This window comes from Xenopus laevis, chromosome 5L (assembly GCF_017654675.1).
Source record: "Xenopus laevis strain J_2021 chromosome 5L, Xenopus_laevis_v10.1, whole genome shotgun sequence".
In the NCBI taxonomy this organism is placed as follows: domain Eukaryota; kingdom Metazoa; phylum Chordata; class Amphibia; order Anura; family Pipidae; genus Xenopus; species Xenopus laevis.
Genome location: NC_054379.1, coordinates 82,262,737 through 82,278,815, shown reverse-complemented (window position 1 = coordinate 82,278,815; position 16,079 = coordinate 82,262,737). Strand labels below are relative to the sequence as shown.

Here is a 16,079-nt window from a genome sequence, read left to right as displayed (position 1 = left end):
ACATGTTTCAGAGGAACACTATGCTCTATTGTCAGAATACAAATACTATTATAATACAGGGAAGACAAAATAAACTTGTAATATATATACTTAGAAAGGGTTAAGAGTTATAATCGGTACTTGGTAGAATCACTTGTGTCAAGTGACTTATTGAAACTTTTCTATTATAAAATAATATTACTTCTTATATTATTGTAATTTTACAGTGGGAGGCACATTATTGTATAATCCTGGTTAGTTTAACACCGAAACAATTATGCAGCTATGCAGATTCTTGCAGTGTTTTTAGCAGCAAATTGTGTAGCCTTTCAAATATTTGATTTTCGCCACTTATACTTGAAATAGGTATGTCAATAACAAATTGAACTGAAAACTAGTGTTAAAGTTTAAGTGCACACCAGAACTAATTTAAATTTGCATCAATGCACTCAATACAAGAAGTTTTTTAGAAGTACAATGTGCATTAAAAAAACAAATCATTTTAGTAAACCAGTCCTGTTTATGCAGGGTTGGACTGGGGGGCCCGGGGCTAGGGTTGCTACCTTTTCTGGAAAAAAATACCTTCCTATATTTTTATCTTTTTTTCCCTATTTAATAACATTGGGATGAACCATCACTTTTACTGGCCAGGTGGCAACACTACCCGGGGCCCACCGGGGCTACTATCCCAGGGCCCCCCTGCCGCCGAGTTCCTCCGCTGAGTCCTCCACCCTGCCCAACATGCACGTGTTCGAGGCCCTCAAGAGCCAGGTGCCCACCAGGTTTTTTCCCAGAGTCCCTCCAGCCCAGTCCAACGTAAAATAAGCTGCATTAGTAGATGATTATGCAAGGTTTATGCAGAAAGTTGGCCAACGATTTTCTTAGCTTTGAAACCGATTACCAATAAATTATTTTCTTATTGCTGATTGCTTGCTAAGAGTTGCTGTGCTTTTATAGTTATGAAATTAAAATATACTATCTTTATAATGTGCTTTTGGAGGGAAGAATTGGTTTTATGCACAGATATTTCCCAATGTATTTGCAAACAGTTTGTACTGAATATCTTCTGCGCTATGTAACTTTTGTAGTTATTATGTTTTTTCTTATCATTGTTTCAGGTATGTGATTGGTGTAAGCATATAAGGCATACTAAAGAATATCTTGATTTTGGGGATGGCGAGAGAAGACTTCAGTTCTGCAGTGCAAAGTGTCTAAATCAATACAAAATGGACATTTTTTACAAAGAGACACAAGCTAACCTTCCAGTTGGACTGTGTAACTCATTACATCCTTCAGTTGATAATAAAGCAGAAGGCACCGGGGTACAGTTGCTGACTCCAGATTCTTGGAATATACCGCTGACAGATGTACGCAGAACTGTTCCCTCCCCAGTGTCTGCAACAGGCCAAATTCAAGGACCTGGATCATCAGCGTCTGCCACTGCCTCCCCATCTGAAACTGCCAATAACTGTGTTACTAAAATCCCTACGCCAGTTCCTAAATCCATTCCTATGAACGAGAGTCCAGTTATTGTTCCATCACCTGCCAGTATTGTGCCTCCCATGGGCCTGCCACCCAGAAGTCCTCCGATGATAATGACAAATCGAGGACCGGTTCCTTTGCCTATTTTCATGGAGCAGCAAATTATGCAGCAAATTCGCCCCCCTTTTCTTAGGGGTCCCCATGGCTCAAATCCTAACAGCCCTTTACCCAATCCAATGATTCCTGGGATGGGGCCGCCACCAGGTGGTCCCAGAGTTTTGGGCCCCACTTCTAGTCCTATGCATAGACCAATGTTATCACCTCATATCCATCCAGCTACCACACCTACAATTCCTGGAAACCCCCCAGGGTTGCTTCCACCACATCCACCTGGAGGTCATTTACCCAGTCTTCCTTTCCCCCCAATGGGCATGATGCCAAATGGCCCTATGCATATGCCACAGATGGTAAATTTTGGTTTGCCATCACTTGCTCCATTAGTGCCACCACCAACCCTTTTAGTGCCATACCCTGTCATTGTTCCTTTACCTGTTCCAATACCTATTCCTATTCCCATTCCTCATGTAGTTGATTCCAAACCCCCTAACGACTTCTCCAGTAATGGTGAAAGCATCATTCCAAGTTCATCTTGTGACACTCCTGGGGCAAAGCCACAGGATACATCTTTGCCTTCAAGGGATTCTAAGCAGAGGTCTTTGAAGAGTTCTGATTCCTCTCCTGGTGGTTCAGGGCAATCTTCTCACCAGGCCCCTGTGCTTCAAGAGCACACTAAAACTGAAGTAGTGGATTTGACAACGAGGACAGCAAGCCCAGAAAACAAGCTTAGCATCCCTAATATACTTCAGGTACCCCAGGATGGAGTTATAGACTTAACCGTGGCACACAGATCTAGACTTCATAATGTAATTCATAGAGCCCTTAATACTCACTTAAAACTTGAACGTGAACCTAGCAGTGTTGTAAACCTGGCCTTTGGAAAAGTAGATAAAAACAACTGTAGTGACTGCAGGGACAGTTGTAGCCCAGGAGAAACAAAAACATTTCCGTCTAGTGATCCTTTTTGTGGCCCTATTTCAGTTGCCTCCAGCACTCCTGGGCATGAAACCAGTGCAAACGTTTGTAATGTCATTGTAAATGGTACAAAGAGCGCAGAAGGTACTAAGAACTATGAAAAAAATCATGAGCAAAAAAAGACACTACTAGACAAGGAACCAGCTGTAAGTGAGCTGGAATCTGTTAAAGAAAACAATTGTAGTTCAAACTGTCATTTAGAAATTGATGCCAGCAAGAAGAGTCTTGTGGAAGAGTCCCTCACAACTGGGGACAAGCAAGACCCCAACCTTAATAATCCTGCAGATGAGGACCATGCTTATGCTTTGCGAATGTTGCCTAAAACAGGTTGTGTTATCCAGCCTGTGCCAAAACCAGCCGAAAAGACAGGAATGGCTCCACGCGTAGTCTCTACACCAATTCTCAGTACAGGGACAGAGGATTTGGAGCCGCCATTGAAAAGGAGGTGTCTCCGTATTCGAAATCAAAATAAGTAAAGGTTTGTGGAGATAATAATATATTCCTATCTTAATTTTTCATGGTTCTTCAATAGTTTTTAGGAGCTGTGCATTGGTGCTTCCAGTGTGTTGCACAGATAACAATGTCACATCTGAAAATCAGCAAGGCAAGTAGTCTTAATTGCATATAGCTGAAAGTAAACCTTTAAAATAAGTGAATGTAAAATTGACGAGGGTGCTATTGTAAGAATTTTTGCAATCTACAGTCATCATTTATTTTATTTTAATTCCAAGATATTAAAGGATATATTTACTGTTATGAACATGAATGAATTTTGTTACAACAGCACCATCTGCTGGTAATTTTCCCACCAATCTGACCACCAAGTAGTCAAGGAAGTTGTCAGGAGAAAGAAAGAGGCTGTTCTGATATTCTAATGCTTAGGAAAGATTTGAGAAAGGTTTCTAATTTTATTCCTAAGCAGAAGAACATCAGAGCAGCCTCATTTTTTCTCCTGAAACTTCCTTGACTATTTGGTGTTCAGAATGGTGGGAAACTGACCAGAAGAAGGCGTTGTGGATGTATATGTATAACAGCACATGTATCCCTTAATATCTTGGAATTAAAAGAAAATTAATAAATGTAAATAGCAAATGTTCTTAGAATAGCACCCTTATCAATTTTACATTCACTTATTTTAAAGGTTTACTTATACTTGAAAGTGTCGTATTTTGGGCCCCTCAGTTTACCTTTATCACTTGATAAACAACATTTGAAGAGCCTGAAATATTTTGCATATGGCACCTTAAAATAAACAGCTATTTGCAATTAAGACTGCCTTTAAGTGCTCTCCCTTGCCCCTTTAGTCATTGCCTATGTTAGGAAGTAGGGCTGCATTGATAGGTATTGATGCTACAGGTTTTGTACTGAAGATCTAACTGATAATGTTATCAGGGTCCTAGACTATAACACAGGCTGAACCGGGTATTAGCAAAAAGCGTTTGTGCCCAGGCCCAGATTTGTGTAAAGGCCAACAAGGACGGGCCTAGGGCGGCAGAGTTTTAGGGGGCGACATGTGGCCCAACCACACCCACATTGGTTCACAAACACTGGGGATCTGCAGGAGATATAATAGTTTTTAAAATTTCCTGTTTACCAATCCCCATTGTTCTGGTCCCATTTATGAAAATTTGTGCGAATGAAGGGGAGGGGATGGGATGGGGGTGACAAACAGCAGCAGGCATAGGGGCACCCACTATGTAAATCTGGCCCTGTTTGTGCCATTGTGTTTAGTGTGACATAGCAATCAAACAGATCACAATAACCTGGAATAAATATTTTTTTCCAGAGGCTATGGGGTATACAGCATTTATCAAAGAGTGAAGTTAGAGATCTCCGCAGCCCGCAGAGTGAAATACCACCTCTCTCCATTAATTTCTATGGGATTTTTAAAGGCATATTTATCAAATTGTGAACTTTCACTATCACCCTTTGATAAATACGCCTTTAAAATCCCATAGAAATGAATGGAAAGTGGCTGTATTTCACTCTGCGGACTGTGGAGATCTCTAACTTCACTCTTTGATAAATATACCCCTATATGTGTGGGAAACTATGCATACATGCAAATACTAATCAACTGTATTCTTTTTTGCAAACCTGTAGATACCTACAAACCTGTTAGGGCATTATACTGCTCAAAATTAACACAGTGATAAACTCTGTATCCTTTTTAGAATTTAATTTGAATTAGCAAAATAATATGCGTCTTCATGCAAATAATGTGGCTTATGCAATATAATCATGGGTCCATCATGACTTATTAAAAATAAATACCCAATATCCAAAATGTGGCATTCCATGGTATGAGACAAATATTATCCAATACTGAATTAGGATTACTTCTCCTTACTTAGGCTGGTTGAGTTGCTGGTACTTTTATATTCATATGTATTTTTAACATCAGCTGGAAGGCTTCAACAAAGGGGAACCCAAACCATAGCCCATCCCACTGTGCCCTCTAGCCAGTAACTTAAAGGGGATCAAACCCCATCAAATAAACCTGTCCCACTGTGTCGCCTAATTTTCTATAGAAAATACCAAAAATTAATTACACATACAATGAAAATTCACCAGTGATAATAAAATATAATTGTAGATACATTATAATTCACCAGTGAGAATGATTACCTGCTCTATATCAGTCATCTTGCTGTTACATATGCGGATTATTATGTGATTTTGGCTTTGTTATAGTCCAAAAATCAAATATGGAGAGGACATAATGGATCTCATTTATCAACACTGGGCAAATTTACACATGGTCTGTTAAACATGGCAACCTATCAAATGTTTGTACTCATTGTTCTATCTTCAGCTGAGTTACCGCTCGGCTGAAAACTTGCTCAGTGCTGACTCCCAGTGTTGCTTAGTTGTTATGAAATGGTAAAAATCCTGTTATAGAAACAAAGGAACATGGAGCCCAATTAACACAGATCAGGTGGAGTTTGTATTGAATGGGAGAGCTGGGAAAACAGTTTAATCAAGCAATATTGCATTAAGGATTCAACCCTGATTACATGGAGTACATGGAGTACTGAGATATAGTACTGTGTGCTCAGTTAACCCACACATTTCACTGTTCTCAAGCTGTTTCTACTTGCCAGTGGCTTGAAACATTCAAAAAAAAGCACTCCCTAGTTCCTTGGAATCCTAGCATACTTTCTGCACCCTAGGTTTCTTAAAGTTTCTGGGGTGCTTTGGGTCTCTTTGTAGAATAGTCAATGGCGTAACGAGTCACAGGGCCCCCCTGCAAAAAAATATATGCCCCCCCCAGCAATAGGGCACTCAAATGCCAGTTCACTCCTGAAGCCACACCACCTAACAATTGGAAGGGGAGGGCCCCATGAAGGAATATATTTGCCACATTCAGGGGCCAATTAATTAAGAATCGAGTTGTGTTCTCCACAAAAATTCAAGTTTTTAAGGTGATTTTTTGGTCAAAAATCATATCTTCAAGATGTATTATACCCCGGCCCTGGAAATAGCTCGGACCCAAAAATACACCATCTAAAACCTGTCAAGGTCATGTAGAAGTTTTTTTTTCGGAGGGTTTTGGCCGAAAAATGTAACAATTCTAGCGATTCAAGTTTTTTCTCTGAAAACTCAACACTGAACTTGCAGAATCGAGTTTGTCCATTGAAGTTTTTTCTTAAATAAGAAACCAGTTTTTCCACGAAAATGACTCCAATGGGTGAAAAAAATTGTTGCGATGCAATAAAATGTTGTCATCCAGACTTCAGTGCATTTAGACAAATTTTCGCTGCCCATCACTATCCACCACCTGTTGCTAAGGACACGCATCATTAGTCTATACAGCAACGCAGCAGTGGGGAGGAGGGAGGGCCCAGCCAGAGAAGGTAGGAAGTCCATCATTTGATAGTATTCATCTAGCCCATGGTTTGCCCCTATCCCACTTGCAGCCACAAAACAAGTATTAAGCAGAGCAAGTGAGTGAGTGCAAGCACAATAAAGTAGTGTATTTTCATGCCACAAGCAAAATATACAGTAAGACATCACTAAAATTGTTTAACAGTCCCCCTGCAACTGCAGGAGTCTGCTTCCTACTTATATACTGTATATATACTGTAAGTACACCAGTATGATCTAACTTTTGTTATGGTCTGGCCTTGCAGTTTTCTTCAGTCACCTGATTTTACAGGGAATTTCCACAAAATTTTGAATACGTTACAGTCTTTATTGGACCTTCTTTTGGCTTCCTTCCATGGAATGTAACAATGTTGATTTTCACATTAGAACAGTTGCTGTTCAGTGGAACATGTCTATAATCGGTCTTTTTAACTTTTCAAACATTTCACTTTATAAGGCTATTATTCACTGACAATTTCCTTCCTACAGTGTGTAGGCATACAGTATATCTGATGTAGCACTCTATTTACGCTGTGAAGAACAGGTCTGGCTAGTCGTGCTCCCTGTGATGTTCTGCAGGCACTTGAGCTTGCTGTTCTTCCTTCTGGCATCCTGTGATAAGAAAGCTTGTAGCCAGCCAGCTAGAAAAACAATGGCAGCTTAGGTAAGGCTGACATTACAAGCCAGTAAAACCTTCAAAAAGGAAAAGAAAAGTTTAATAATATGCAGGCACTCCATTAGACATATCCACAAGGAATATGTTGTGAATATGTTTGTTTTTATTTTAGGTACAGTGACGAACAAAACACAGTGTGTGCAATAAGTGCACAGAGACACCAAACAGTATCATCTAGTACATCATATTATGTCTAAGAGTCTGGGGGGAATATGCAAGATCACAAACAATGTACAGGTAGGGGACCTGTTATCCAGAATGCTCAGTATCTGGGGTTTTCTCAATAAGTGATCTTTCCATTATTTAGATCATCAGGCTTTAAGTCTACTAAAAAATCATTTAAATAGATAATAAACCATCTAGGATTGTTTTGCCTCCAATAAGGATGAATTATATCTTTGTTAGGATCAAGTGCAATGTACTGTTTTATTATTAAAGAGAAAAATAAACTCTTTTTTAAAATGTTAATTTGATTGAAATGGACTCTACCGGAGATGATTTTCATGTAAGTTAAAGCATTCTGGATAAGGTTAAATAAGGAATTAGAGAAAAAAAAAAAGAACCTGGGCCCTCAGCACACACACACACCAGCAGAATCCACTGAGTATCCTCCTTAATAGGTGGATCTTGCAAAACCATTCTACTTTTCATAGGTAAAATGGAGCTTAAGTAGCATTTTATGCATAGGTGGTCAGTAATAATCCAATTAATGTAACTTTACAAGAAGGGACAAAAGTGCTATAAGCAATATGTGCGGTGTATGTCAGTCACTGTTGGTGTGTCAGTCACCATGCTCTACCAACCACTCTTTTAGTGGCTTTAACATTAGTTTACCTGATGAGACAACCCACAAAGGTCTTAAAATGTAGTTCTGTTTGTACCAAAACACAGAAAGCATGTCATTCTTTCAATAATATGGCAAATGATTTCATTTTCAGTGAGGACGACTGGCTACAATCCCATTGCAATCGACTGCACAGATTGAGAACAACGGGACATTTCTCTTTGACAAATCTATTGCTCTCCTTTTGCAGACATTTTACAAAGGAGAAATAAATCAACTTCTTTGTGCCGTCTGTGATACTTTATTGGCAGAATGCCCTTGTTTGGAGCTTTGTAGATAGGCGACTGTTTATCAGTGTCAGCTGTGCAAGTGCCGTGAAAAAGCTAAGATAACTATGCTAATTTTTTATAGAAGTTAAAGGGATACTGTCATAGGAACTTTTTTTTTTCAAAATGCATCAGTTAATAGAGCTGCTGCAGCAGACTTTTGCAAAAGAGCAAACAGATTTTTTTATATTTAATTTTGAAATCTGAATTGGCGCTAGATACACTGTAAATTTCCCAGCTGCCCCCTGTCATGTGACTTGTGCTCTGATAAATTTCAGTCACTCTTTACTGCTTACAAGTTGGAGTGATATCACCCCTCCCTCCATTTCCCCCACCAACGGCCTAAGGGTAAGGCCACACTGGGCGTTTGGGGAGATTTGGTTGCCTGGCGACTAATCGCATCGTCTTTGTGGCGACCAATCTCCCCAAACGTCTTCCCTCACTCTGCGCCAGCTAAAATAAAAAAACTCTGGCGCCAATCACACGCTGCGGTTCGTTTCCGAAGTTGCCTCACGAGGAAACTTCGGAAAATGAATCGCCGCATGTGATTAGCGCTGGCGTTTTTTCATTTTAGCCGCCGCAGAGTGAGCAGTTAGTCTATAAAATCAAAATCTAAAAATCTAAAATGTATTTGTACATTTTAAAAGATAGGATCACACATGGCATTTGCTTATGTCAATTTGTCATAGTTTAACATAACTTAATACTTTTGTTTGCTGTTAATATTATCCTTGGATTAAAGGTGAAAACAAGGAAATCAGCATTTGTTTATTGCATCCAAGTTCCTTAGAACATATATATAATTTTTGGAGTAGGGTGAATCTACTGGAAGCAATAATCTGGTCTATCATTTGCATGTATTTATACAAAGCACTCTGTAATAATAGGCAATGCATTGTCACTACTTATTTAAAAAAATAGCAGCAATTATACACTGCTGTTGTTTACAGCATTATACAATGTTGCTTTCCAGTTATACACATAATGAAGCAATTAAAGCTAATTAGCATCTATTTAAAGACATTGTGCCAGCCTGGCGAACAGCAAAGCATTGTTTCTGGATAACAATCATTTTGAAATACCACTGACTAACTTTCTGTAGTAGAGAGAATCTGCTTTAAATCAAAATCACGTCTGTGAAAATGTATCTTAAAATGGTTTTTTTTGCTAGGTGAGTGGGGGGATCCATTTCCTGTTATGACCAGGAAGCAGATTAGAATGACATTTCAGGGATGTACAGTAGGGTTGTGATGAGCTAATGTCCAGTTGACACAAGCAGAGAGAAGCTTAATTGCCTTTACTGATTTTCTATTTAGTTTTATTACCTCACGGAAAGACGTCAACTAATTTAATATTAGTAATATAATGGAACAAGCTAGCTCTATGCACATGCATACCGCAGGGGTTGCTTCTGCCTCAACCCATGTGGGGGGCTAGGGAAATTTCAATACGGGGGGTCCTGGGCCCCGAAGGTTACATCTCTGGGCAGATTTGTAACATTTGTGTAAATATTAGACTAGAGAAGTATCCTAAACCTAACCCATCAGATTTTGAGTCTTAATAACTAAACTTAATTGATTGTTTTACTCAAGAGTAAAGTCACACTAGTAGCATTCCATCAACATGGTAAATTTACTAAGAGGTGAAAATTCGCAGCAACAGCTTCGCAGCCATCGAAACACTTCGCCAGGCAAAAATTCGCTCAGACAACGCTAATTTACTAAAATGCGAAATGCATCCAAGGTGCCGAACACTGGCAAATTTTCTCTAGCGTTACTTCGGCAATGCGAGCAAATTGAAGATGCACTAATGTTCACTTATGCCTCGTGCAACTTCGTAAGAGGTCTTCACTCAGGTTAATTTGCATACGGCGGGAAATTTAAAGTTGAATGGACGTATATGTTGCAGCAAATACATTATATTACACAAGTCCAGGGAACCTTAATAAAGAAAATAGAGTTGTTATAATGCCCTACACATGCAGGGCCGGATTTACATAGTGAGCGCCCCTAGGCCCACTGCCGTTCGTCGTTCCTGTACCCTCCCCTTTATTCATGAAAATTTTCATCATCTGGACAGGAGCAATTGGGATTTGCGCACGGGAAATTTAAAAAACGATTGTATCTCCAGCACAGCCCCAGTGTTTTTGAACCAATGTGGGTGTGGTTGGACAGCATGCCGCCCCCCTAAAATCCTGCCACCCCAGGCCTGGGCCTTTCCACAAATCCAGGCCTGTACACATGAGCACACTAGTTTATGTTACATTTGTTAGAAATGTATGGGGGAACCCGGTTACCCAAAAGAAAATTTAAGGACTTTTGCAGGCTATCACTCTGAAAAAAGGAAAAGACACCAGTGTTTTTTGGATTTAGGAGCTTTTTCCACTAAAAAATATGATGTAAGTAACAGAAGAATGAGGAAGATCTATGCACTCCAGTGTACTTTGCCTGGTCTGAGCTGGCGAAGGCAAGTCTGGCGAATCAGGTAACGTTCAGTAAAAGCCGCATCTTAGGGAATTTGCAGAGTAACGTCCATTTGCCAGAGCGAAAATTCGCCTGGCAATAGAGTGCAAAGTCTGTCTCCTTTGCTAGGGAAGTAAGGCCTACGCCCGTTAGTAAATCAGCGAAGTCACTGAAAACGTTAACGCTGGCAATCTTAGCGATATATACAGCATTGCATGTATTAAAAGTATTATTAAGTACATTAAAAGGTTGGTGAGATGTATTAAAGCACTTAAATTACTGCCCTTGCCTATCATATTTAAGTTCTCTTTTCATTTTAAATTATACATTTTTATGAAGTTTTTCTCTCTTATTAAAACCGTTTGCAGATCATTTCAAACATACCTCATTTTTCAAACATAACATTTATGTAGCCCTTCTATTCCAAGAGTTTTCCAGAACCTGCAGAGCTTGACTGTCCCATATTATTGTTGGCACTGCTGTACCAAACATACAACATTTTTCAGACTAATATATGTAATACAGTATAGTATATGCAGTTTGCAAACCTGTACTGAGCAGACTTGACTGATTTCACTTCTAGACATTGGTCTTATGACTGTTTATAAATGATGGTCTTGAAAGATTTGTAAATATTACAGGTGAACACAGAAAAGTGTCAATAAATGCATTCTAGGGGACATCTGTTTTATAGTATAATGTCACAGAATAGCAGATGCATTCACTTTGATGAACTGACCTGAAGTTTAGCATTTCATTTATAGGGCATTTTTACTTAGTATGATGAAGGAGGTTATTCAAAGACAATTTTTATTTGGTCTTTTTTTTTGTTCCTTGTGCTTTTTATTTGATTGCATGTTACAGTATGTTCTGCAGCTTTCCAATTTGGAATTTAAAATGTTTTAGTTGCTAGGATCCCACTTACATTAACAACCAGGTAGTTGATTAAATGGTAGACAGGAAGATGCATAGGAGTTGGTCCAAGCAAAAAGTGATACCAATTGGGTTAGTAAAATGCCAGCCAAGGCCAGTATTACAAATTTAACAAGTGCAGGTAAATTGTAATCCCTAGTTGTTGGGCCATGGGCCACCTTCAAACCACCCCAATTGTCTCTCTTCCCTCCCCCTATATTCCCCCCCAAACCCTTGCTAATTTAGCCCAGCTCCTGTAATGTCATGACTCTGTTCCTACTGTGTCACAACTCCTCCCTGTGATGTTACAGCTCTCACAGACCCAGCCCATATAGCATTGGTCAGTGTTGGCCAAAAGAAAAAGTGGCAACCCTAGATACAAATATTAGGACTAATTAGATTTTTTTGCAACTCAAAAAAATTACTGACTATATCATTCTTAAACTTAATATGTGTACTCCCCCCTTTACAGTGGATCTAAACAAAAAAAATGAGTGTAAACTTACTTGGTGTACTACTCTGAGCACTTTCCATTCATTTTCTATTTTTAGCAGTTTAAATGGCACCTGTTGGGTAAAAATGTTATCCCCAACCAAATTTGTGGGCTAGCACGGATAAAAAAAATGCCCCCCCTACCAGCGCTAGGCTACCCGGCAGCTCACGGTCCAGTCGGGGCAGCTTTTCATTATGCTCATTAGAGTGACAGGAAGTGGCTGCGGGAAGCCTAGCACTGGGGGGGGGAATTTTTTTTAAAAAAAACTACTGTTATCCACAATTAGAATGCGGGCTCTGGACAGACAGTTTAAGTATTCAGGATACCACATACAGATCAAGATTAAATGGCAGGAGAAGTGTTTTGTGCATGATATAAACCCCAGACACGTTGGCAATATGGTGTAACCCCACACATGCCAGCAATACTGTTAGAAATAAAGAACAATGTCACACTTGTAATATCAATATAGGAAATGGACTTTCTGCCCATTGCATTAAATCAAGCCATATATTTTTTACATTGACATATGTACTGGATTTAACCCTAGACATACCAATAATACCACAGTAAGATATGGATAATGCACTAAAGTGTTAAATTGATTGAGTGCATTGCACTAGCCAGCACTATATTAAGTTTTGCACACAACTGCTTACTCATCCACCAAAACACCAAGATAAACTGCATAGTGTGCATGGATCCATGCTGCTCCATAAAAATGCATAGGCAATCAAGATTGTGTTCAGTGTCTGTCTGATCACATTATGATGAACCTTCCTGGAATTGCATTAATAATGTGTATGATTCCTGTCTTGTTATGTTGGTAATAATCCTTAGGCCTTAACTCTAACTGCAGTGGTAGTTTTTAGTTAAATGTAAGCTGTGGTATCGGTCACAAGCAGTGGTGTAACTACCCCACATGGGGCCCCCTGCCAAAAAATCTATGGAGTACAGTGACCACCCTCTGCACTACCCATCCGGCTAGTAGAGCGGCTGAGGAGGGGGGATTTCTACAGCTATAAAGGAAGCTGACTGGTAAATAAAGAGGAGTTGCGCCCCACCTGTTCCCCAGCCTCCCTCCCCCCATTACTGAGGAGTCTGCTTTCTCTATAATTATGTCACTGGTCACAAGCAATAATTTTTTAAGCCAATTATAATGATCATTTCCTTAAATTGATTTTGCATTTCAAACAGCAGTGTTTTGGTTGAATTGTGTGCAAGTGCTTCGCAACCCAGAGCAGGAGAAAAATAGCAGTACCAATAATTGTTGTGACCTTTCTCAGTAGCAGTTCAACTACATGGCACATCCATTATTTGAATCAGTCGAGTGAGCTGTACAATATATGTAGGCTTGCTTGTCTGTTTTTCAAGAGATCTGAAACTTAGGCTCTGCTCTGATTCAGCCAATCACTGGCTGCTGCCCCTGGCCCCGCCCCTGGTGTAATCAGCTCCACCCCTAACATCATTGCCACCCCGCCCCTGGTGTAATCAACTCCCCCCCTTACACAGCTCTGCGCAATATGTTGGCGCTCTAAAAATACATGTTAATAATAATAACATCATTGCTGTCCCCTGTCCAGACCTTCCAAGAAACAAAGGTGGAAAACCTAAATATATGGCTACACAGTCACTTTTAGTGCTTACAGTATAAGTATATACTTAGTCTTAGTGATATTATAACAAGTAAAACTTCCCATTCACATAATAATATATATATTTTAAGAAATGCTTTTTGCTAATCTGTACTTGTCTGTGTCTTTTAGGATGCTGAATGACAGAGTATCTTGCATACAGAAAGGGAGCAGTGTAACTATATATCTCCACCAAATGTCACCAGCTGGTCCATACCATCTTACCTTCTGCCCAGGCTAAGAAAGTTTTCTGCAGCTTTTGCCTATCACCTGATTTTGCAAGAAAAACCTTTCAATCTGGATTCATAGGATGATGATCATTCCTCACTTTATACTACCCAGCAAGTGAGCCTGCCTTTATTTTACCCGGTGTGTTTTCTCAAGCATATGGACCAACACAGTACTCACCCTCCCAATGCCATTGTTTTCTAAACCTACGACTGGAAGTAAAGTGAACTTCAGCTTTTTTTTTAAGACTGTTATGGTTTTGCTGCTACAATGAAAATTGTACTTTGCGTTAGTTAATAGAACTGTTTAAAAGGGTAAAAGGTTTTGTACTGGAGTAGCAAGACTTCAAAGTCATCTCTTTCTTACCCAAAATGCACTTTTAATCAAAGAATTTTAACCATTTTATTGGCTAATGTTTTTTTGTTTTTTTTTAAAGAAAGGCCACCTTTAAATCTAATGCCATATTTTCAGTATTAGGCTGTATGTATTTGAATCCTGAGTACAGAGCAGAATGAATAGTTTATATTGTGGTTTTTTTGTACAGGCTAGATGGCAAAAGGAGATCTGCAAATGTTTATTCTCCTCCACTTTCTTTAAGTGAACTCCCCCTAAATGGCACCCCAATCAGGAACAGAGGAAAAAGCATTAAGCTAAAGACCAAAATTCCCTTAAGGTGTAAAATAATCCAAGGGGGAAGGGAGGAGATATTTGCAGAGCGTCATAGTAGATATGGATGAAATTTCACCCCTGATAGTTTTCAGTGATCCAGGAAGCCAGCAATACAATCTCTCCACATATACAGAGCCCTTTTCATAGTAATTGGAATAGTATGGGCATGCCAGTGACGGAATGGGGGACAAAGTGGATTTTTTTTCCCCAGACACCCCTGTGTGTAGTACAACCCACTTGCTTTTCCTGCTGAGTATTCTGTTTCAGTGTTTGCTTACTTCTGTCTCGATTAAGAGAAATGTGCAATTCAATCCTCAGTCACTGGTCAAAGGATAACAGGGTAGAATTCACAGTAACTTGTGTGCACTTGTACAGATGTAGCCAAGAGTCCAAAATTACACTAGTTTAGAGCATGTATGCTGGCACTGAACATTAAAAAAACATAAAGAAAATGAAAAAAAAAAACCAAGCGGAGCTGATGTAATGTACTTTTTTATTTTTAGATACAGGTTTTCAGAAGTCTCATTAAAAAAAAAAAAAAAATCACATTGTGATCCAGTGTAAATGTTTACTAATTCTAATAAAGCATGTGCTCACATAATTCTGCACAGTGTCTGCTGTTTGAAGCAGACACGTATTTTATAAAAGACGTGAATTCAACGTAACGGCATTCTGTGCAGGAAGAATTTGGGCATAAAAGCTTTTCTAGTGTATGTGTACTGTTATTACTATTGTACATACTGTATTTCTATAGCTTCCTTTGTAAAAAAAAAAATTCACTTAACAGTTTAAGCTACTGTTTAGAAATTATTCTTTATTTATTAACATGATTTCAACTATGATTTCATGGCTTGTTATATCAAATGACAGTATCTTTCTTTCATGTTTCATGTTTCCAAAGTTGTAATGTTGATCCTGCTGGGAACAGAAGATATATCCAAAATGTTTCCAGAATTAAAAGATAACCCATGATTCTGCAGAAAATATCCTGAATTGCATTTATTGACAATAAGCCCACAGTCTGAAAGGTGCCATGGTGTGCATGGAAAGTGATTAACCACTTCAGTGCTAGTGTGGTCACATGATGCTTCCAGTGCTAGGAAAATCCGTTTTCTCTGGTCATTTGGAGGTTAAGGCTAGTGCCACACGGGGGCAGAAAACCCCTAGCAGAAACCCGCTAGCTGATTTCTGCCCTACTGCGAACAGTAGCTTGTTCTTCCCTCTTCCTCATTGAATCGGCTTGGTGCAAACAGACTCTGTGGTTTTTGGCAAAGAGCCGCGAAACCTCTGCATTTTGAGCTGAAATCTGCCAAAGTTTGTTTGCGTCAAGCAGATTCAATGAGGAAGGCTAGGGCCAGATGACACTTTGTGAATACGGATTCTACACAGGCAGAGAATCCACTGCCCCTGCTGCTCCCCTTGTTCTGAAGGCTCAGGGCGGATTTCGGTGCAAAATGCAAAAAGTAATGTTTTGG

The 16,079-nt window shown here is 39.4% G+C and overlaps 1 protein-coding gene across 1 annotated transcript in view; it reads left to right on the top strand.

Moving 5' to 3' along the window:
- The window catches only part of sobp.L (sine oculis binding protein homolog L homeolog), a 105,589-nt gene extending 90,520 nt beyond the window's left edge, over positions 1-15,069 (top strand). Inside the window, exons 6-7 of the mRNA XM_018263335.2 lie at positions 1,098-3,031; positions 13,840-15,069. Coding sequence (XP_018118824.1) covers positions 1,098-3,029 — 1,932 coding nt within the window. The 3' untranslated portion in view covers positions 3,030-3,031; positions 13,840-15,069. The remainder of the gene's footprint in view (positions 1-1,097; positions 3,032-13,839) is intronic.
- The last annotated feature ends 1,010 nt before the right edge of the window (positions 15,070-16,079 follow it).